At 37.5% G+C, this 22,719-nt stretch overlaps 2 protein-coding genes and 1 pseudogene across 2 annotated transcripts; 2 read left to right on the top strand and 1 right to left on the bottom strand.

The window, feature by feature from the left end:
- The first annotated feature begins 9,103 nt into the window (after positions 1-9,103).
- Positions 9,104-10,908, top strand: LOC143573750 (large ribosomal subunit protein eL6 pseudogene; annotated as a pseudogene).
- A 365-nt stretch (positions 10,909-11,273) lies between these two features.
- LOC143573749 (uncharacterized) lies at positions 11,274-17,851 on the bottom strand. Its single transcript, XM_077058547.1, has 3 exons — positions 17,684-17,851; positions 13,792-14,595; positions 11,274-11,318 (listed from the first exon to the last, which is right to left on the bottom strand). Exons 1-3 carry the CDS (start codon positions 17,849-17,851, stop codon positions 11,274-11,276), a joined length of 1,017 nt encoding a protein of 338 aa, XP_076914662.1.
- Positions 17,852-21,318: 3,467 nt separating this feature from the next.
- Positions 21,319-21,855, top strand: LOC143573753 (uncharacterized; the record flags this gene model as incomplete). The annotated part of the gene is made up of 1 exon (XM_077058551.1): positions 21,319-21,855. A coding segment is annotated over exon 1 (537 nt), but the record flags the coding sequence as incomplete, so codon positions are not given.
- Positions 21,856-22,719: the final 864 nt, after the last annotated feature.

Genomic DNA, 22,719 nt, shown 5'->3' with positions numbered 1-22,719 from the left:
GACGGTTTGTTAGGTTTTGAACAATTTTTTTTTTTCAGAAAGCATAATTTTGTATGAACAAAAAAATGACTACAATTGTTTTGTTTTAATATGAAGTACAAATCTAAAAAGTGAGAACAAAACTAGGCGAAACCAAACGAAAAGGAATGGCAAAATGGAGAGAGGCAATAACAAACTCACATAAATCAATATGAAAACCAGATGCACTAAACCACAAATGCAAAGCAACATAACTTTCATCCTTCAACTTCAAAGTCCTATATGATCTGTCAATAGTAGAGTCGTTTCCGTTGATCCTAACTGTAAGTTACTAGTTTAGAGCATAAGTTAAAATAGTATCATTTTTTTCATTGTCAGCTGTTCTCCATAATTTTAAATCCGTAGGAAAGAATTTGATCCATTAACGTAACTGAGTTGAAGTAAAAGGACCTTGAATTTTCCCTCTTGGATCATTGTGTAGCAATTATTCTTTGTTTCTAAAACAATGTGTTTTAATAAAATAATATAGTCTGTCTATGAAAAACTAGAATCAAAATGTGTGTACCACCTTGATGAAGAACCAAGAATTGTTAATTAATATAATGCATATACATAACTTTATACTTCTATAACAAAAAAAATAATAATTTATAAGCGTTAAATGCCAGTGCGGTTTACACAACTGGTTTCAAATTTCATACCGAAAACCGCACTATAAATCGTTTTAAATCAAATGATAAATAAGCAAATTATTTGGTTATTATAGCGAGAGTTTGACAAGTAACGGAATTATAAGCAAATTATATAAGCATCTTACAGATCGTATTTAATTAAAAAATCAAAGTAAATTATAAATTATGTTCGTTCTCTATAAAAAAAAGTTATATGTACTATTTTAAAGTAGCTCGGCTTCATAACCTCATAATCCTGAAAAACTTTCAGCCACCACCTCCATTACCCACCACCCTAACCCACCACCTCCATCTCCGCCTCACAGCTCCACCGTAACCCTCCCTTTCCGTCTCCGCCTCTCACCCACCACCGCCACTGTCGTTAACCCCCCCCCCCCATCTACACCTCACCGCTCCACCCTTATTTTGCCACCGTCATCACCCATTCTCGGTTTTTGCTTATTTGGTCTTCTAGCATTTTATTTTCTGGACGATTTGTTTTGAATGGCATTAGTTTGGAGGTTTCGCTAGTAATGCCCGCCAGGTGTTTGATTAAATGCCAACACCAAATTTTATTTTAATTTCCTTTGTTTCCAAAAACAAAAAAAGTTTTAATTTCTTAAGTGATTTATGAGGGCATGTGGTGGAGAGCCCGGTCCTAGCTCGGGTACGGGGATTTGGCGTTGCCCCTTTAAAAATTTTCATGTTTGCAAAGATGGTATCCCGGGATACAAGGGGTACTCTAGGTTACTCATGCATTTTCAGCGGGATCACTTCAATGTAAAGGAAAGGAGAGATCAGTTAAATGAGCGTCTTGCTTCGGACTTGGAACTCTACAATGACGTTGTCGAAACCTTGCGCTTGCTTAAGACTGGTTATGCGGGGAGTGTATGGCCCTGCATGCCTTGAATAGGCCTTGTCTGCACGGAAAAGAAGTTGTTAAATGCACCCCACGTGCAGGAGGCGACTTTGATTTTATTGTGGGGATCCCTCAACCCCGCGATTCGCAGGTGGAACTTGGGAGTGGTCAGTCTGAGACGTTTGTGGTAGATGTCGCTCTCCTTGAGCGTGTCCTCGCCATTCCTATTGCCACTGTCAAGAGTATCCCGCCCGCGTGTCGCATGGCTTTTGCCCAGGCTTTGTCAGGGGGGCTCCGTAAAGTGGTGGATGCCCTTAGGTCTATTGAGGCTTGGGTTAAACTTTTGTTGTTGCCTCGTTGCACGTTACGTGTTGTCAAACCGGCTACTAGGCAAGAACGAAGGTCCGGTAACAGGAAATCGCTTCAATGTAGCTCCATTATGCGGGCTTTGGCTGTTTGGAAAGATGGGGCAGGTTTAGAAGAGTTGGTGCTACCGCTCCTTGAACTTCCAGTGATGTGGGATTGCCAACATAAAGAAGAGGGAGGGGGCAATATCAAGCAGTGCCTCCGGAAGGTAGCGGACGGCCATTACACAGCGGCGATCAAAGTCCTGTGTTCATCCGGGGTCGCGCATGCTGGGGGGGATACTTTGAGAGCATTGATTGATAAACATCCTGTGGTGGACCCCCCGACCATGCCCTCCGTCGTGCCATTGGAACCAGCCTTGCAGGTGGACGGTGATTGTGTGTTGGAATGTATTAAAACCTTCCCGAAAGGTACATCTTGTGGGAGGGATGGTTTGCGGGCCCAACATATTTTAGACGCTTTCTGTGGCCAGGGGTCTCCGACCGCCTCCGAGCTCTTAAAGACCATCACTGATGTTGTCAACTTGTGGCTTGGGGGGCTTTGTCCAAAAATTCTAGCGGAGTTCATTGCTTCGGCACCGTTGACCCCCCTGTTGAAGCCTGACAATGGAATTAGACCCATCGTAGTGGGGGCCATTTGGAGAAGATTGGTGTCGAAAGTAGCTATGAGTAAAATAGGGAAAAAGGTTGCTGCTTATCTAGGGGATTTCCAATTCGGGGTTGGGATCCCTAATGGGGCAGAAGCGGTATTGCATAGTGCTAACAGATTTTTGAGCGCGTTTCATTCTGACGGGTCCCTGGCTATACTCACTGTTGATTTTTCTAACGCCTTCAACGAGGTGGATCGGACGACCCTTCTCAGGGAAGTTAGCTGCATATGTCCATCCATCTTCCCATGGGTCCAATTTTCATATGCCCGCCCCGCCCGTTTATATGTGGGGGATACTCATATCGGGACTTTTACTGGGGTGCAGCAAAGGGACCCCCTTGGCCCTCTTCTTTTTGCGTTGGTCCTTCATCCGCTCATCCTTAGGGTGCAGGGGACCTGTCCCTTGCCCTTCCATGCTTGGTATTTAGACGATGGCACTATTATTGGTAAGGCTGAGGAGGTCGCTAGAGCATTGGGCATTATTCGCTCAGAGGGGGCGTCTCTAGGGCTTAGGCTTAATATTCGAAAAACAGAGGTTTTTTTGGCTGTCATGTGATTATTCGAAGAAAATGTCGGGTTTTATTCTCTGGAGAGATTAGCAGGCCTGCGATGGGAGTTAAACTCTTGGGGGGAGCGGTTAGTCGGGATGCAGGGTTTATTCGCTCTTTGGCAACTAAAAGAGCTTTGAGGGCGGTTGAACTTATGAAACGTCTGCCGGACCTGAGGGACCCCCAAAGTGAGCTCCTTTTGTTACGCTCGTGCATGGGGGTTGCTAAGTTAGTGTTTGGGCTCCGGACCTGTCAACCTGAACATGTCAAAGAGGCTGTGTCCATCTTTGATGCGGGCCTGCGGGGGGAAATTGAAGATATTGTTGTGTGTGGATGACCGCATTTTGGGGACCTCCAGTGGAGGTTGGCTTCCTTCCCTATGCGTTGCGGAGGCTTAGGAATTTTCTCGGCTGAGGATGTCTCCGCATATGCATTTGTGGCTTCCAGGTCTCGGTCGTGGAAATTGCAAGACCACGTCCTGCGAAACGCTGGTGTTACGGGGGGTAGATCCTGACTACGCTTTTGCACTTGGTAATATTGGAACAACTCTCCCGAACCTTGACATAGGCGGTTTTACTGATAAGGAGACCGCCCCCAAGAAACCTCAACAAACCTTGGCGAGTGCTCTTTATGGTACACACGTACATGATTTGGAGGAGCGATTCGATATGACCTCGAGACAAAAGGCAGTTTTAGCTTGTCTCAAGGGGGCTCATGCCCAAGATTTTTTGACTGTTGTGCCCATTGAAGGTCTTGGGCAACGGATGTCGGCAGTTGAATACAGAGCCATCCTTAAATACTGGCGTATGATTCCCCTTTTCCCTCCAGATGAATTATGTCCCATTTGTAAAAAAGCTTGTTTGGATAGATTCGGTGAGCATGCCCTCCACTGTAAGGAATTGCCGGGATTCAAGTATCGTCATGACTGGGTTAGAGATGTGTTATGGGATGTGCTTAGACGTGCCGGGATCTCAGCCAAGAAAGAGGCACCAGTTAACTTTTTGACTGATCCGCGTGAGGGAAGATCTACCCTGCGTCCTGCGGATGTTCTTGTGTTTGGCTGAGCAGGGGGTAAGCATGCGTGTGTTGACCTCACTGGGGTGTCCCCGTTGGTGAGACTGAGAGACAGTGGCTTCGTACCGGGACAGGCGGTTTTGAGAGCGGAGTCTAGGAAGGTTGCTAAGCATGAAACATTGTGTTTGGAGAATCAGCACGTGTTCATTCCATTTGCCTTCGACACTTTTGGATCCCTAGCTCCCGAGGCGGTTCGCTTCTTGGAGTGCGTGCAGAAGGTGGTCCACAGTGATTCGCAGAGCCCGAGGAACCAAGGATTTATATTTAGTAGAATAGGCTTTGCGATTCAAAAGGGGATAGCGGCGCAGCTTGTTGCTCGCTTACCCGTTATCCAGATGTAGTTCGGTTTGTGTTATATATAAAATGATCAATATTTTCTTAAAAAAAAATAAAATAAAATAAAATAAAGTTAGCAACGAATGATGTCATTCAATATAGACAACATAATGCATCATACTTTTCCAATACACTTTCACACTAATTAAAACACTTTCACACACAAAATGAACAACCAACGCATCATATTTTTATCTGTCACTTTCCCTTTCAAATAATGCACCATCCTTTTCCAATACAATTTCACACAAATTACACACTTTTCACACATAAGATGTACAACCACACTTTCACTTTCACTTTCACTTTCACTTTCACTTTCACTTTCAAATATACTATTGTCACTCTACAACTTACAAATCATGAAATCAAATGTTATTCTTCCCATGACTTATATTCATACCTTCCCAAAAGCAATATTAACTTACTCATCTAGAATTTAACAATACTTTTTTCCTTTATTTAACCTCCCAATTTCATGCACATCAGTCATACAATTAGGAATGAAATTGCTATCGTATCTATATCTAAAGTTCGGCACCGAATATCAACATAACTGAATATCGAATATTGTACTAAATTTATTGGTATGGTGCATGTACTGGTATTTTGGTATGATACCGCTTTAGTACCACTTTGTTTTTTTTTTGGTTTTTATAGTCTACAATGATCTTGGTACCGGTACCGTTACGGGTAACAATAAGTTAAATCGGTACGAGTACCAATTTGAGTAAATTGGTAAGGGGTATTGCCATTCAATAATCTATAATACCAAAACCCTACAACAACCAAAACATAATACCATAACCAAAAAGAAAACGAATAAGCCATAGTATTTAAATTCAGTTCCGCAATCATTTTTTACCAAAAAAGTACCCTTACTCGCAAGTACCGAATCCCGAAGTCCAAAAATGTTGGTGTCTCCAAAGGTATCACATATGCTAAATCGGTGCTGGTGGGCATTCGAGAGAAAATCCCTACAAACTATAAATTCTAATCACTTTAATAAAACATCCAAAATTTTAAAATGATGCCAAATATTTCCAATATTTCCAAAGCACACATTCCATTCCAAGTAATGGTACCAAATTTTATAAATAAAATGGTATTTTAAACCCAATAGTAATGTTATTTTAATAAAAATAATAATCCACTTAGGTTTTATTTGCTACACACACGCTCTTAATTCTTAAACTTATATTATTTTCAATTTTTATTATTGTTTAAAAGCTATAGGGCATCTATATAAATTAAACTAGAAAGCAAATTTATTGGTTGCATAAAGATATATGCTGATATAAACGTGTTGGGAAGTGAGGGTTCTCAAATCACAGTCATTGTTAATCGGACTTGCTTTTTGCAAACGGGGAACAATTTTTTAAACAGAATTTGTAAGTTTATTATCAAAAAGTTAGCTACCATACATTACATAATAATAGCAATAATAATAGTAATAAGAATAAACTAGGTTTGTATATGTTGTGTTGTGGCGACGCATTGGCGTGCACTTGATTGGTATGAGTCAAGTTTATTATGATGCTGGCACATAGTTGAAAAAAGTAATCTCTCAATATAGAAGACAGTAGCGGCGCTCGTATACCATATAATATAAATATTAACATATTTAATAAAACAAATACAACTTATGACAAAGTGACATGTGAGCTTAATTATGGTGTTAACGCTAAACCCGAAAATTATAATAGTAAACGCCCAAAATAGCCATTTACTTATAATACAAAAAAACAACATATTTAAAACGACGTTTATTCGGTTTATAAAATCCGAGCTTTATTGTGCCAAGTTGACACGAATTGAGTCGGCTTTGATTACATTTATTACAGTCAATGTTGTAAAAGTAGGTCTCGAAGGCCAGAATCAATCAAATACGGTCAACCTCAACCAGAATCGCATTTAGTCTGTAAACTTGGGCCGATTTTGACATAAAAAATAAAACATAATTCATATTTCTATAATATTAAAAAAAGAATCTCACTTTTTTTAGTTAATGATTAACAAATTTTTGAATAATTTAATATTTAAAAATGTATTTCTCTTATTTATATTGATATTCACTTATTTTGTTATAAATATTAGTATACGTATGATATTTGCATATATACAATATCCAAAAATTAATTTTCTTTATATTTACTATTCTGAGTACTCCGAGTACACTCAACTCCCATGTCGGCCGCCTAGGGTCCACTTGGCGACTTTTGTAACCTTGATTACAGCACCAGAAGCAAAACAAAAAATATACATATATAAAGCATAAAGCAAAAGAAATTTTTGAATGACGTGACGTGAACTGGTGCCTCCATGTAAACCGATGACAGTCTTGTGGCTCCAACCCATTGATTTTTCAAACTGAATTTATAATTTTATTATACAAAAGTTAGTTACCATACATCATTCTTTATGTTGTTGGAATGTTGGGTAATAAATGTTATGTTATCCTCATTAAGTTCCATCAATGTCCCATTTTCAAAAAGGAAAAATCACACGGTCTACTTGTATTGACAATACCTTCATGGGTAATAGCTAGTTGCAATTGTTTGCTTTATGAAACATCATAAAATCATATCATTGCCACTATGAATACAAGACCACTTACATATTTTGAAAACTAATCAAGTGATTCCATTACAATGCTTACATATGACATAAGATACATCTTCCCAACAAGTTTAGAGAAAATTCTATACGGTCGGGTATAACCAACGAGACAAATTTTTACATAAATGAATACCAAGAATCTTCGCGACATCTTTATGTTAGAAATTTAATTTAAAGGTAATTTTCACGAATTTTGGACACATATACTTAGTTATCATGAGATACATAATTGATAATTTGTTTGGGTTCTCCATAATAACATGTGTCTATTACTAAGGTTAGTTGAATGAGATTTCTTGTGGATATTATTACAGATGGGCTAGGCCAACATATGTTGTCGGTGGAGCATCTTATCAACCTTAGGCATTGCCCCGTGATTTCTATATTTCTTGTTTATGATATATGCATTATTTGTCACAAGGTGGATTTTGGACTCCTTTTGGGAGCATATAGTACATAGTAGAGAGCTCCCAGTATTCATACTAACTAGTTAGCGACGTTTTTTTTTTGACATATTCAACGCTTTTTGAGGTATATTTCTTAGGTCACAAACTTTTAAAATACTAGACTCACATCTCATATACAAATTGTATGGGAACAAAAATTCATTTTTGTCCTCTTTTAATAATTTAATCAAAGAATATTTTCTTGGTAATTTTTTAATATGCTTTAGTTGTTCTTAATCATGAAACATACTTTTAAACATTATATTCTTTAGGGAACTTTAGTGTTAATTGAGCTTTAACAATATCCATTAGAAAGGAATTGAATAGTTCTTATTTTATCATATGAATAAAATATCGACAAAAATACTAAACCTCTAGAATATATGCAATATGATTATCAATGTTGATTCCATGCTTTCCTATATATTATTATTATTCTTTGTAAAGATCACTTTATTTCAGGCATCTGAGTGAAACTTCTTATTTTCTTATGTGATTGATTAAGAAAATAATAATAATTATTGTATATGTATTTGTTTTTCTTTTCAAATTAGGAGATGTTTCCTCATAAATAATACAACTATTACATAAAATAACACTTTTTAGAATTAAGCCATAATTAACTAATGATAATTATAACTACTTATTTTTCATAAGTTGGTTGTGGCTCAATGGTAGAGCACTCACTTTATAATTATAAGTGAGAGGTAGGGGGTTCAAACCTCAATATCACCAATTTATATGGGAGATACGAGGGATGACCCTGGCTTGTCAGAGTTCGAGTCCTGATCTCACCCGGTTTTACCGGCTCCTCGCTGTCGTGCCGTTTTGCGGGCGTGAGGGTCGGGTTTTATCCGGTGAATCCCTCAATAGGTGGACTGCTAGGGGCTCCGTTCGTCCGGACTAGTGGCTGGCTCGGGCTACCTTTAGCCAATGGGAGCCGCGTACGAAGTACCCGGCGTTACTTAGTTGGTCGTTCAAAAAAAATAACTACTTATTTTTCGAACAACCAACAAACAGAAAATTGCCTAGGCCCTAGGTACTCCGTATGGGGTGACCCGGTATAAGAAGACCACCGCTAGTTGGCCCAAGCCAGCCGTACGGAGCCCTTAAGCGCCTCCAAGTTATCTCCAGTTTCGGGGAAAATGCACCTGCCCGAAGACGCGCTGGTGGTAAAACTCGGACACCCTCATGATCGAACCGGAGATCACAAAGATCCTTGTCTTTCTTTATTGAGTCACCTATGTCCTCCCCAAAGTGTTATAAGTGGGAATTGAACCTGAGCATCCATTGAAAAACCCAAGCTTCCTATCACTACACCATATTACAAGAACATTATAACTACTAAAGAGGCATAAAAACTATTAGGGGGTGTTTGGTAGAGGGAATTGAGGGGTGAGAAATGGAATTGGAAATAATTCTCTTGTTTGTTTATGAAAGAAAGAGGTGAGAAATGGAAATAAACCATTTCCATTTCTCTGATTTTGTTTCTCTAAAAAAAGCGAAGAATTGGATTTCTAGGTTTCATTTCTCAGCCTCACGCCTCTCCCTGCCATCTGAGCTTGCCGCGTTTCACCGGACCAACAAAACCACTGGTAACGATTGCTTTATCTTCAACGGATTCAAACTATCCATAATCTGTAATATATTTTCAATTCAAGTTTGCAACCATTTGATTTTGATTTCTAGGGTTTTGACTTTTAATAGGTGAATATTTTGCCGATATGATGTTGTGGTTCAAATCCTTATACGTTTGTTACGAATTTGTGATTTGATGTAGTTTGAGCTGAGAATCACTAGCGTTAGGTTTAAACATTAAATTAGGGAAGAGCATTTTTGTATGTATAGTCCGAACTAAATCGGTACCGGTATGAAAATATTTGTATGGCTTTAGGTATGAGGTTTCACTTGTTTCTGGTTTCGGTCTTTTCTATGGTATTGATTTGTACCGAACTGAAATAATCCGTATGGTATTCGTTATAAGGTTTTACTTGTTTTCGGTATCCATTTTTTATGGTATCGATACCGAATAAAAAATTAATATGGTATTTGGTATTAGGTTACACAGTTAGACTCACTTTTGGTATGGGTATTTTTCGTATGATACAAATCTCAACGCTACTTTGAATCACCATTTATATGCATTTTGAATGTAGAAACGATGGCACCGAAGGGCAGGAAGCCACATGTGAGCAGGAACCCTGATTTGATCAGAGGTGTGGGGAAATACTCACGGTCCAAAATGTACCACAAAAGGGGGCTTTGGGCTATTAAGGCGAAGAACGGAGGTGCTTTCCCTAAACACGAGAAGCAAGCTGTTGCTGCTGCTCCGGTTGCTGCTGCTCCGATTTGATTCACGTATTATTTTAGTTTTTGATTGTTTTGTTGGTTGGCTTTAGGGCTAGCATTACTCCTGGAACTGTTTTGATTATTTTGGCTGGGAGATTCAAGAGAAAGAGGGTTGTTTTCTTGAAACAGCTCACTTCTGGATTGTTGCTGTATAGGTAATATGTTTTTCTGTGTATTTTGATGAAAAACATTTGCTTATCATTTCTGTATTTGCATGTTTGAATGCTTTTATTATTCTTTATGATGTCTGCAAATGCTTTTACTTGTTTTGTTTAAATGTTTGCAATTCTGCTTCATGCTTTTTTGATTAGTGGTAGCAAAATCTAACACCACCCTAAACATGAAACAAGCACAACATGATGATAAGTATGTTTAGATTAACATTTTTAAAGTAGGATTAAATATATACTTGACAAGATTAATCTGCCAATTTTTTTACATGTTTAACCCATTTTTTGTGACCTGCTATTCCATTTTTTTACATGATTGCAGCTCACCAACCTGTTTGGCTTGTTTTGATAAGTGGTTTAAAGGTTTTAAAGGACAGTGTTCAAGTCTTGTTTGGGTTTATTTATTGTTAGTAGGCTTCAAGATGCACTCAAATGCTTATTCATTATAACAAAAGTACATGTCAAATCTGAGAATTAGTATCTTTTTACAGTTTCATTGCATTTTGTTGATTATTTCAATAATTGTGACACTTTATTTTCTATGTGTTTGTTTTTATTTGTTTTCCTTCATTATTTTGCAATCATTGATATACATTCTTCATTTCAGGCCCTTTTAAGATCGATGGTGTTCCTTTGAGGCGAGTGAACCAATTATACGTTATCGCCACATCAACAAAGGTTGATATTTCAGGGGTAAATGTGGAAAAGTTTGATGACAAGTACTTTGGAAAGAAGGTCGAGAAGAAAAAGAAGAAAGGAGAGGGTGAGTTTAGTAAAGATGTGGATCTAGGACGTTCTTTTCTTGCGTTGACAATAGAAGAGAAAATTATGTTTTGTATGTGAATTGGTTTTAACTATGGTTGATGTTTTTTGCTTAAAAACTATGTTTTGTATGTGAATTGGTTTGATCAATGCATATTTTGGTTGGAATTTATGCATCTTTTTATATGTTTTTTATTTTTTAATAAATATTTGTTATGAAAAAAATACTTGTGCTAATGATAAAGTTGATATAATTATCTGTTTATTTTCTATGTACCAAACAAGAGAAATGATTCTCAGCTATATTTCTCTATTGAAATATCTGTACTACCAAACAGAACAGTCAATTCTCATTCTCCAGACCAATTCCCTTTCTCTGCAATTCCATTTCTCTATTCTATTTCTCTACAATTCCATTCTCTGTACCAAACACCCCCTTAATGTTTTTAGAACTTATTATAAGGAATAATATACCCATTTTCAATAGAAATCTGTTCATAAATGTACGCTCACATTTAGAAACTAATCATTAATGCTTTGAATAATACTTCAAAAAGAAAAAGTTAAACAGACACTAATAAAACTATTATAATAAGAAGAAAAAAGAATGAAAGTGATCACATATAGGAGAGGGCCAAAATGGGGAAGTTGGTTGAAAAAGTGGAGTACTCTTAAAATAGTTACATAAATTTGAAAAAGTATTAAAATAATAGTAAGTTTCTTTTATTTTCACTAAAGCTAGTCAAAAAGATATTTATCCATACTATAAACCTAATATCCTCTATCAGATATTTTAATTGAGTTTTGGGTCTAAAATAAAAACTTTGAAGCTCAAAGGTTACCTAACCTGAAAAACATGAAATCCAAAAACCAAACTTGAAGAACACCCCTTGTATAGATATGCTTTAAAAATTTTGACGCCATCGAAACCTTCTGAAACCGCTCAAACAGAAGAAAGTGGCTCCGCTTGACCAGTTTAAAATATATACTATAAAAAATTTTAATTGCCTTGAAATACAACCATTTAGTATTTCCTTCAATTCAAAGTAGTCATGATATATAAATATATATAGTGCATGTCTTAATTTCAAGCTGAGATTTTTAGAATGGACATCACTGAATTGTGCATTTGTTGGATTTCCTTTTACTTTCTTGAGTTGCCATTGCTTGTACATGCACCATCAACAGGAGGATGGGGTATCACTTTGAGCCATACAAATAACTCATTATTGCTCTTTAGATTATTCCTATTTCCTACTTCCTACACCTCAATCATGTGTGGATTTATGAACGCCTCTGTTGGGTTGTCCGGGCTACCCCTTAACTTTCTAGGCGAAGTGCAAAACTTTCTTTTTCTTCTTTGTTTTATGTATTGGAAACCGTTGAGTAAAGTATAAGGATACCTTTTAAAAGCCCTTAAACGGATTAATAGGTAAACTCATCCATTAAACAAGCCGTGCTCAGGTTAATCCATTTATTAAACATGTCATGTTCGGGTAAATGAGTTATATTTACCGACCCAATACCTGTTTACTTCCGTGTCGTATCATCAATTCCTACCCCCCCCCCCGGGCAGTGGCGAAGCTTGGACATACATGTCGAGGGAGGCGGACTCAATATGTTTTAAAAATTCATAAACTAGAGGGGGGCGGGCTCAAAATTTCAGTTGGAAACGGGTAAATTTACACTGTATAAAAATTTTCGGCAGAAAAAGGATACATTTACACTACCGAGACAAAAAAACGGAGGGCCGAGCTCAAATTTTCGGCCGGAAACGGGTAAATTTACATTATGGGTAAATTTTTTTTGGCTAAAAATGGGGGCGGGCTCAAAATTTCAGTTGGAAACGGGTAAATTTACACTGTATAAAAATTTTCGGCAGAAAAAGGATACATTTACACTACCGAGCCAAAAAAACGGAGGGCCGAGCTCAAATTTTCGGCCGGAAACGGGTAAATTTACATTATGTGTAAATTTTTTTTGGCTAAAAATGGATAAATTTACACTACTGAGCGAAAAACGGCAGGGGCCGGGCTCAAAATTTCGGTCGGAAATGGGTAAATTTACACCATGTATAAAGATTTTCGCCCGAAAAAGGATAGACTTACACCACCGAGCGAAAAAACGGAGGGGCTGGGGCCACCCTGGCCCCAACTAAGCTACGCCACTGCCCCCATTAGTTGAGCCTATTACACACACATTTTCTAATGAAGATCACTATAAAGAAACTCAGAATTAATAACCAGCTTTTGACCGTAAAAGAAAAATAATCACGTGGTGGCGTTTTCGTAATTAATGTGCAAGTAAGCTGTATTCACCGGTGAATACAAGTAAACACCAATGTATACACATATGGACTAGTGACTGACTGACTGCAATATTAGAAAGTATAATGTATTTGTCTACAGAGAAAAAACCATTATCAAATAATAATTTTTTAAATTTATTTTTCACTTCATTTAATTATAAGGTTAGAAATGTAAAAAATTATAAAAAGTAAAATAAAAAAATATGTATGTAGCTCACAAAGTTACATATATGTACTTCTGTGAGCTACATGTATTTTTTTAAACTTTTAACTTTTTTACATTTCTAACCTTCTAATTAAAAGAAATTATAAAAAATTTAAAAAAAATGATTAGTTGGTAATAGTTTTCTCGTATCTTTTAGTTTCTTATGAAATCTTCCCATGCATCATATTTATACATATATTGTATATGCATTCAAGTTTCAACGGCTAATGCACTCAGAGGCGAAGTTTACTTAGGGTCCGGGGGTGGCCCCCGCCTCCCCTGTTTTTTGCGCAGTAGTGTAAATTTACCCGTTTTCGATCAAAAAAATTTATACGCAGTGTAAATTTAGCCGTTTTCGACCGAAAATTTGAGCCCGGCCCCCCTCGTTTTTGATTTTTTTGTATACATTTTGACGTATATAAGTATATAACGTAGGAAATAATTTTGGTACAGAGAAACTAACCTGGCAAGCAACATCAATTATGTTTTGGTTATCACTATGCGAATCATCAATATTCAGAGTTGACTTCTCATTTTCAAGGTTGTAACTTGGTTTCTCTCGCATTTGACCGGTCAAACTGATCAAAGAACAAGCCTTCTTCTGCCTCCTGCTAAACGTATACTTCATACGGCTGTTGTTATCATTATCCTTAGTTTCTTCATTTTGCATACCATTGTTATTATCCTTGCAGAGAGAAAGCGAATCACGCGACTTAAATAACGAAGATATTTCATCCCAACACCTAGGTTTCCTTCTTCTAACACTTCTTCGAAGAGCACACGCATTGTTTTCATCGCTTCCACAAGATTTCTTTTTTAAATTCAACTTCTCATGACCAAACCGAGAAAGTTTGTGGTTTGATTCTGACCCATTAATGTTCTTTGCATCTTTGTTCGGTGCACGTTTTGTTTCATCCATATTGATGATTAATTCCTTTTCTTCAGAAATCTTTTTCTCATCCACCGTATTCGTCTCAAGTGCACGGATTCTGTGAGTATATCCGTTTCTGTATAACTCAGATTTTGTAATCTCTTTGGCTGGATTAACATTTGTATTCTCTTGATGTGTGTGCTCGTTTTTTGGTGGCTCGTCTGATTGTTGCATGTGGCTGTTCTTCATTACCTCCAATCGTTCATGTGCTTTCCTTATTTCTGCTCTAAGATCCATTATCACACTTTCTGTTTCATTAAGCCGTTCATCCAGCTCTTTGATTCGTTTTTGCTGACTCAGGGCTGTCGACTCTGCTTCAGTTGTCTGAATCAAGAAAAGTCAGACGGTTTTGTGTCAGTAAAAACCGGCCATATATTATTTATTGTTATAGATGATATTTTTTAGTGTAAGATTATTAGGTTAGTGTTAGTTCACTATATGTAAGCACAGTTTGTTCTATTAAGCTTTGTTGTTTCAACTTTCAATCATCTGTTTATTCCATGAAACATATTTGTAACTATTGCATCATGGGCAATAAACACGAAACGTAAACACACACAAATGTATATACTGGATAACTCCCAATATTATTATCAAAGAAATATCACTGATTACACATATCTCGTGTCTCTCTTATAACTCTCATATGAAGCCCTAACTTGGTAAACATATATACATATTATAGACTCGCCCAAACTTGGTGAACAAGACAACTAATAAAACCCCAGTTGCACCCCTTAAACCCATTAACATCTATATCTATATTCTCTAATAAAAACCTACAATGTTTTGTCACTTGTCACTCCCACACTAATCCTCACAATTTAACACCAACTAAATCCCTAAAATCATTAACTACCATTTATTTGTTATTAAATACTAACTTGAAGGACAAAAAACTAAATAAATACTTATACAAACGTTTGGCTTTTAACAACGTATGATAAGTTTATTGTTTTTTGTACTTCGCTTAATTATTAAATATTATTTTTCATCAGTTACCCGTGTAGTACACGGGTCTCAAGCTAGTTAATAATGAATTACACGGGCCCACCACCTCCCAACTCACCGACGTGTGAGTGGGCCTTTTGGATGGGAATTACCAACACAAAGTCCAACTCAAGAAAGTCCCGAAACTTAAGGTAGGAAGAACAAGTTAAAACTGCCTAGGGTTTCAATTTCAAAAGTTGTTCTTGTCATATATAAGTAGCAACCGATCTAAAGGCATGGAGAGCTTCTGCAGCCAAGATCAGAGCCGAATTCAGTGCCTTTATAAAATTCAAAACAGAAAAAGGAAAAAAAAAGTTGTTTCTCAATCCTACAATGAGAACTTTCATTCATGAATACGACTTTGTAAAGATGAACTAAAATACCTTGCAGACTTAAACATGTTTAAAGCAAAAAATGACTATAAAGATGAAAAGTTTGAATAGATTCAATATAGGATGAGTTCAAATGGAAGTAACAATGGATAATCCGATAATATATATAGTAGAAAAATTAGATTCAAAACATGCATAACCAACCTACTAGAACTATCACAATCTGGTATGCAACACGTGTTTGCAAGTTGTAGGCATGCTCTATTCACAGTATGAGACAAACATTAGAGATACAGTAACGCCCTCAAAACAATGATTACAGAGTTCTTGATGTTTCTCAGATAATGCTGAACATCATAGTAAATTAGTAATCGAAAGAGAAGTCGAATACACAGATAACAATAATTTTGCCCCCCATAGAATATCTTTAAAATATAAATCAATGCAAACACACACAAAAACAAACTGCAGAAAAGTAAGAGCACGAGAATTTTCATGGTTCGGTCAAAGCTGACCTACGCCCACGGGTTGCCACTAGGATATATTATTATTGCTTTCTACTACTGTGATTATAAATGAAGACCGTCTAGGGTTACAAACTTAGTCAACAAGAAACATAAAATCCAACAAGCTGGGCCCAAACCAAGAACAGCATCCACAAACCTAACATATATAAATCACACTGTACTTAAGCGTCTATATAAAGCAAGTCCTGACCTAATTCTAACCAAATACATCATGGAGAGTTACTAGATTCTGTTACCTACCTGTAATTAAACAGAAACACCTAATTTAACCTGATATAGCTATCAATTAGTAAAAATCATTCAACAAAACCGAAACGGCGAAACCTAAAAAACTAAAACCAAACGTGTTTTAAAAACTCAAAAACCAAAATTTCGGTTTTGGTTTGGTTTTAGTCGAAAACCAAATAAGCAACTTCTAGATTCTGTTACCTACTTAAAATGAAACAGAAACATCTAATTTAATCTAATATAGCTATCATTTAGTAAAGCTCATCCAACAAAACCAAAAACCAAAACCTAAAAAACCAAAACCGAACGGGTTTTAAAAGCTAAAAAACCAAAATTTCGGTTTTGATTCGGTTTGAGTCCAAAACCGAACAAACAGTTTCTAGATTTTGTTACCCATGGTTGTAAAAATCCCGAATAGGCTCCGATTAATCGCTAATCCCTAACCAACCGATTAGTTGCAGATTAATCGTTATTTGGTCAAACTCGGTCACAATTGAAAATTTTATATATAAAATTTGGTATATATTTGTATATTTTAAAAACTATATATAAAATCCAATCCAATTAATCCCGATTAATCGCTAGTCCCTACCATTCCGCCTGACTAGTGCCTAGCAAGTTCTACATCACTTGTTACCTACTTGAAATGAAACAGAAACCCCCAACAAAACCAAAACCTAAAAACCCCAAAATTTTAAAACTCAAGAACCAAAATCTCGGTTTTGGTTCGGTTTGAGTCCAAAACCAAACAAACAGTTTCTAGATTCCGTTACCTACTTATAATGAAACTGAAACATCTAATTTAACCTAATATAGCTATCATTTAGTAAAACTCGTCCAACAAAACCAAAAACCGAAACCTAAAAAAGCAAAACCGAACAAACAGTTTCTAGACTTTGTTACCCGTGGTTGTGAAAATCATGACTAGGCACCGATTAATCGCTAGTCCTACCCCATCAATTAATCGTTTTTTGGTCAAACTTGGTCAAAATTGAAAATTGTATATATTTGTATACTTTCAAAAACTACATACAAACTCCAACCCGATTAATCGCTAGTTAGCGCCTAGCGAGTTCTACAACACTTGTTACCTACTTGAAATGAAACAGAAACATCTAATTTAACCTAATTTTACTATCATTCACTTAAAATCACCAAATCCATATTAATCACTAATCACAAACAACAAATTTACTTCCAAATCTAAACAGAACTCAATACCTTCACATCAATCATCCGTTTATCCCGAAGAAACATCTAATTTAACCTAACATATCAATCATTTAGTAACACTCATCCAATCCTAAACAACAAATTGATTTCCAAATCTAATACCTTCACATCGATCATCCGTTTGAGCATCCGAACCGCCTCGTCTTTCGTGTTTCGCAAATCGTGATGAATGCGAAGAGCTTTACGCTCCGAAACCATTACTCGAGCAGCTGCCTCTTTCGATGTATTCAATATTATCTCCGCGTAAACCTTCTTCAATGCGTCTTCCATTTTCTATCACAAAACAAATATCAAACAACACCAAAAGAGAATAATAATAATAATAATAATATTATTATATAGAATGAATGTGTGAAATTGTGAATTGAACAATTGTGTGTAGATGATGTTTGGAGAGAGAAGGACGCCGAATCGGATATTTCAACAAGATTTGAAGACAACCACGGCACCTACCAACATGGATGGAAGAAGCACAAAGGAAGATATACAAAGAAATTGGAGGCCATCGGTTATCAGTCCAACGGTTGTTTCAGACCATCCCTTGGATATTGTTATGGAGCCTAGGGAACACGCGACGGCAGGGCACAACTTTCCGAGGCAAAAGGACTGTTCAAACGGTAACATACCTATCTCTGTTAGGGCTGTCTAGTTCAATTGGGCCTGGGTCAAGAAAACGTCCTCTCTCTAGGGCCTTATGAAGATTTGGAGGATCCATTTCGTTTAAATTCTTAGGGTCAACGTTCAGAGAACTAGAAAACAGTCAAAACACCTAAAATTAAAGGAAAGCCTAAATTAAAAGGGAGAAGGCAGATGGCTCAAAAATGACTGATAGCAACTGGCCTTTTCCATTACCACAACAAATGGAGGTTGAAGACGGGTTTTCATTGAATCTAACTCGATTAATTTTCAGGACACGGTTTCAACAACCAATTTGGGGGAAGAAACTCAGGAAAAAAAGCAGGCCAGTACACTATGGAGGTTGGTCAAGCTGTTGGAGTTGACTTCCAAAATCACGCCCATCGACTGCGTCCTCTAATCTCAGGTGGTAACAAATGAATTTTTTATCACTTAATATTAGAGGAATGGGCGATCCTTCTAAGCCCGGTTGGATACAACAAATTAAACGCATTCATAGAATCGGTTTTCAAGAATCTCAATTTTCGGATATCACCGGTATAAATTTGGCGACCTTTTGGGGTAATTCCTTGTTTGAGTTTGAGACTAGGAATTTGGGTGGTTTTTGGGGATTTCAACGCAGTTAGATCTCCGGAAGATAGAAAAAATTCAGTTTTTAATTCCGTTGAGGCAAGAGATTTCAATGAATTTATCTCCAATGTTAACCTCTCGGAATTTGCCATGAAAGGAAGACGTTTCACTTGTGCAAAAAAGAGAGGGGCAAAGCTTAGTAAGTTAGACCGTTTTCTTATGTGCCTGTCTTTCATAGAAAATTGGTCGGGTGCTTGTTTAACGGCTCTCCCGAGATATCTTTCGCACCACTCGCCTTTGGTGTTAGCGTTTCAACCGGCGGATTATGGCCCTCTCCCGTTCAGGTTCTTCGATTCTTGGCTTGATAAACCGGATATTGAGATGATTCTCAAGAATGCCTCGGAAACCTTCGAGTTTAATGGGAACCCTGACTCGTTCTTAATCGAAAAGCTGAAGCTTTTCAAACAGGTGCTTAAAAAATGGATTGGTGAGACGAAGGTTAAAGAAGAGGAATTATATGTTTGTCTTTCTAAAGAGTTGTCTATCCTAGATGAAGCTTTAGAATCCTCTCCTTTATCCGAAGAAGATCAATGGGTTCATGAAGAATGTATGGCTCGACTTTTAGATTTGGGTTCGCAACGGGTAAAAGACGCGAAACAAAAAGCCCGGGTTAAATGGGCCTCGTTTGGAGACGACAATTCCGCCTACTTTCATGGGATCATTAACGCCAAGAATCTGGAAAACCGATTTCATGGGCTGTATGTTAATGGCGAATGGTGCAACAACCCGAAGTTGGTAAAACGAGAAGCTCTAAAGTTCTTCTCTTCGCTCTTCAAAGAAACTGATCGTAACAGACCTTTCTTAAATTGTCATAATATCAAGAAACTCTTGGATGCAAACGCCTCCTCTTTGGTCACTCCTTTTACCATTTCTGAGATCAAAGCGGCGGTGTGGGATTGCGGGGTTGACCGTGCCCCGGGTCTGGACGGTTTTAACTTCAGATTTATCAAACGGTTCTGGGAGATTATTGGTCCTGATATTTGCAATGCTGTGATGTTCTTTTCTTCTTCTGAGAAGTTGTCTCAAGGGTGTGGTGCCTCGTTTATTGCCTTAATCCCTAAAGTGTCCGACCCTTACGGTTTCAATGATTTCCGCCCCATTAGTTTAATCGGTTCCTTGAATAAAATTATTTCCAAACTTTTAGCGAATCGGTTAAAAGCGGTGATTGGTTCTGTGATTTCGGATACCCAATCGGCCAACGTTAAAGATCGAAACATAATAGATGGGCCGTTGATTATTAATGAAGTGTGTTCATGGCTAAAAAAGAAGAAAGAAAAAGCATTTATTTTCAAGATTGACTTTGAGAAAGCTTTTGATCACCTTAGTTGGGACTTCCTGGATTCGGTCCTATCCCAAATGAACTTTCCCGACAAATGGCGCACGTGGGTTAGGGGTATCCTATCTTCGGCTCGGTCGTCGGTGTTGGTCAACGGGTCGCCGAGTTTTGAATTCCAATTTTCAAGAGGCATTCGTCAAGGAGATCCCCTTTCCCCTTTTCTGTTTATAATCGCAATGGAAGCTTTGTCATGTATGATATCGTGTGCCAGCGAAAAAGGTATTTTTCATGGTATTCAAACTCCCAACAACGGGCCGTTGCTATCCCATTTGTTCTACGCAGATGACGCCCTTATTATTGGCAAGTGGTCTCAATATAACGTGCTGAACTTGAGCCGTTTGTTAATGCGTTTTTATTTGGTCTCGGGGCTCAAAATCAATTTCAACAAGTCTAATTTATTTGGTATAAAAGTCGATCGTCAGGATATTACAGACGCAGCCAACTCTGTTGGTTGTTCTTCTGCCTCGATGTCGTTCAAATATCTCGGTCTCATGGTAGGAGCTAATACGAACCGAATCTCAAATTGGGATGATATTTTGGATACGTTCAATACCAGGCTTTCTAGATGGAAGTCCTCTACTTTGTCGGTCGGGGGTCGCCTAACGTTGTTGAAGTCGGTTATGGAGACCCTGCCGACATACTTTTTCTCGCTTTATAAGGCCCCGGTTAATATTATCTACAAACTGGAGGCTAAACGCAGGAAGTTTTTTTGGGGGGGCGATGCGGAGAACAATAAAATTTGTTGGGTCAGTTGGGGAAAAATTACGACTCCGATCGAAGCGGCGGTTTGGGACTCACGCCTTTACGGGATGTAAATACCGCCCTCCTTATGAAATGGTGGTGGAGGTTTAAAACCGAGCAAAATGCGTTTTGGAGAAAAATTATTTTGTCGATACATGGAACAAATCGAACTTGGCCTGTTTTGCCACATTCCAAACGTCTCCCTAGAGTGTGGAACGCCATTGCAAAGCTGGAAAATTACCTTGTTTCCTCTAACATCAATCTATCCAATCTTATCACAGGTAAAATTGGAGACGGGAAAAATATACGGTTTTGGGTTGATTGTTGGGTCGCGCCACAACCGCTCAAACTCCAGTTCCCGAATCTGTTTTCTATAGAACGTCACAAGAACAGGATGGTTGCGGAATATTTTAACGGGCAAAACCAACCGTGGTTTTGGAAGTGGAAAAAACGAAACTTAAATGTTATTGAAACGGCTGAATTCACAAATTTGAACAATCTTTTAAGGCAGGTTGAGCTTTCAGATGTTAGAGACAATTGGGTTTGGCTTGGGGACCCTTCGGGCACGTTCACGGTGGCTTCCATGAAGACAACCTTGTTTAAAGTCTATGGTCATTCTGGCTCGTTTGTGTTACCTTGGAACAATTGGGTGCCAAAGAAATTAAATATTTTCATGTGGAAGGCAACAATGGATAGACTAGCTACTAAAGAGGCCCTTTCTTTTAGAAACATACATGTTGGTTCGATTGGCTGTGATTTGTGTGGTGAAGGTGTTGAGACCTCCTGCCATCTTTTTACTTCGTGCCCCCTGGCAATGGCAATTTGGAATGCTATTAGCTCTTGGTGTCAGACACCTCCAATCTATGCTCACTCTATTAGGGACCTTCTCAATCTTCACACCACGACCCTGTTGTGTTACAAAAAGAAAAAGGTTCTCCTAGGCATTATTGTTATGGCTTGTTGGTGTATTTGGAAGGCGAGGAACGATGTCATTTTTTCAAGGAGCTCGTTTAACCTCTTAAAAGTAATAGAGAACATCAAGTCCTTGGCATATCTTTGGATAAAAAATAGATCGTCTTTCAAATCTTTGTCTTGGAATGATTGGTGTAATTTTTCTTTTTAAGATGTACTTTCTTGGTTTAGCCTCTAGCAACCTACTAGTTGTGCCTTTTTAATGAAAGTTACCGTTTGAAAAAAAAAAACAATTGTGTGTAGATTGAGAGGGAAATTGGGGTTTATTTGATGAGTGAGAATACCATATGGTCTTTTGTAACTGAAAAGTTTTGTCGTTTTGTGGTTTTCATTTTTCTTTTTGAATAAAGGTTATACAAAATTGCAGTCAAGTCCTTATACTTTCACATAAAGTTGATTTTTCAAACGGCCAACGGATCTTTCAAATAGGTTGTAGGCTAAGTTATTATATTGGGATACACTCGCATTTGGATTGGGGGTGGGGACCCACTTGTGAGATAAAACTTTTCCAGTTCAATGATTTAACTAGTGAATGTCACATACTTGTCTGGTAAACACTAAGTCTCTGTCTTACACTCCACCACAGCTCATTGACTTTTATTAGAAAAGGTAATATTTTAGATACTAAATAAATAGTTATGAATTACATTAATTGTTCTAGGGCTCGAATGGAACCAAGCTTTAACGAACTCAAGCATAAAAAATAAGCTTGTTTAACAAATGAGCATTAGCTTCCATTATTAACCTCAACATAGATCATGAGCTTAGGCAAACCTTTATTTTTATTCGGGTTCAAACCTATCACTTATAAATAACTAAATAT

Source organism: Bidens hawaiensis, unplaced genomic scaffold (assembly GCF_021521415.1).
Source record: "Bidens hawaiensis isolate Kalapana, Puna unplaced genomic scaffold, B.hawaiensis_p1.1 tig00026628_1, whole genome shotgun sequence".
Lineage (NCBI taxonomy): Eukaryota > Viridiplantae > Streptophyta > Magnoliopsida > Asterales > Asteraceae > Bidens > Bidens hawaiensis.
Note: the sequence above shows the minus strand (reverse complement) of the source record. Positions and strands in the feature narration are given on the sequence as shown.

Excerpts from the sequence above, each read along its gene's own strand:
- LOC143573749 (XM_077058547.1), bottom strand. The coding sequence starts at position 17,851 with ATGGAAGACGCATTGAAGAAGGTTTACGCGGAGATAATATTGAATACA. Across the intron at positions 14,596-17,683 it reads AACGGATGATCGATGTGAAG|ACAACTGAAGCAGAGTCGAC; the intron begins GTATTAGATTTG and ends TTCTTGATTCAG. Across the intron at positions 11,319-13,791 it reads CTTGCCAGGTTAGTTTCTCT|ATTTCTATTGAAAATGGGTA; the intron begins GTACCAAAATTA and ends ATTTATGAACAG.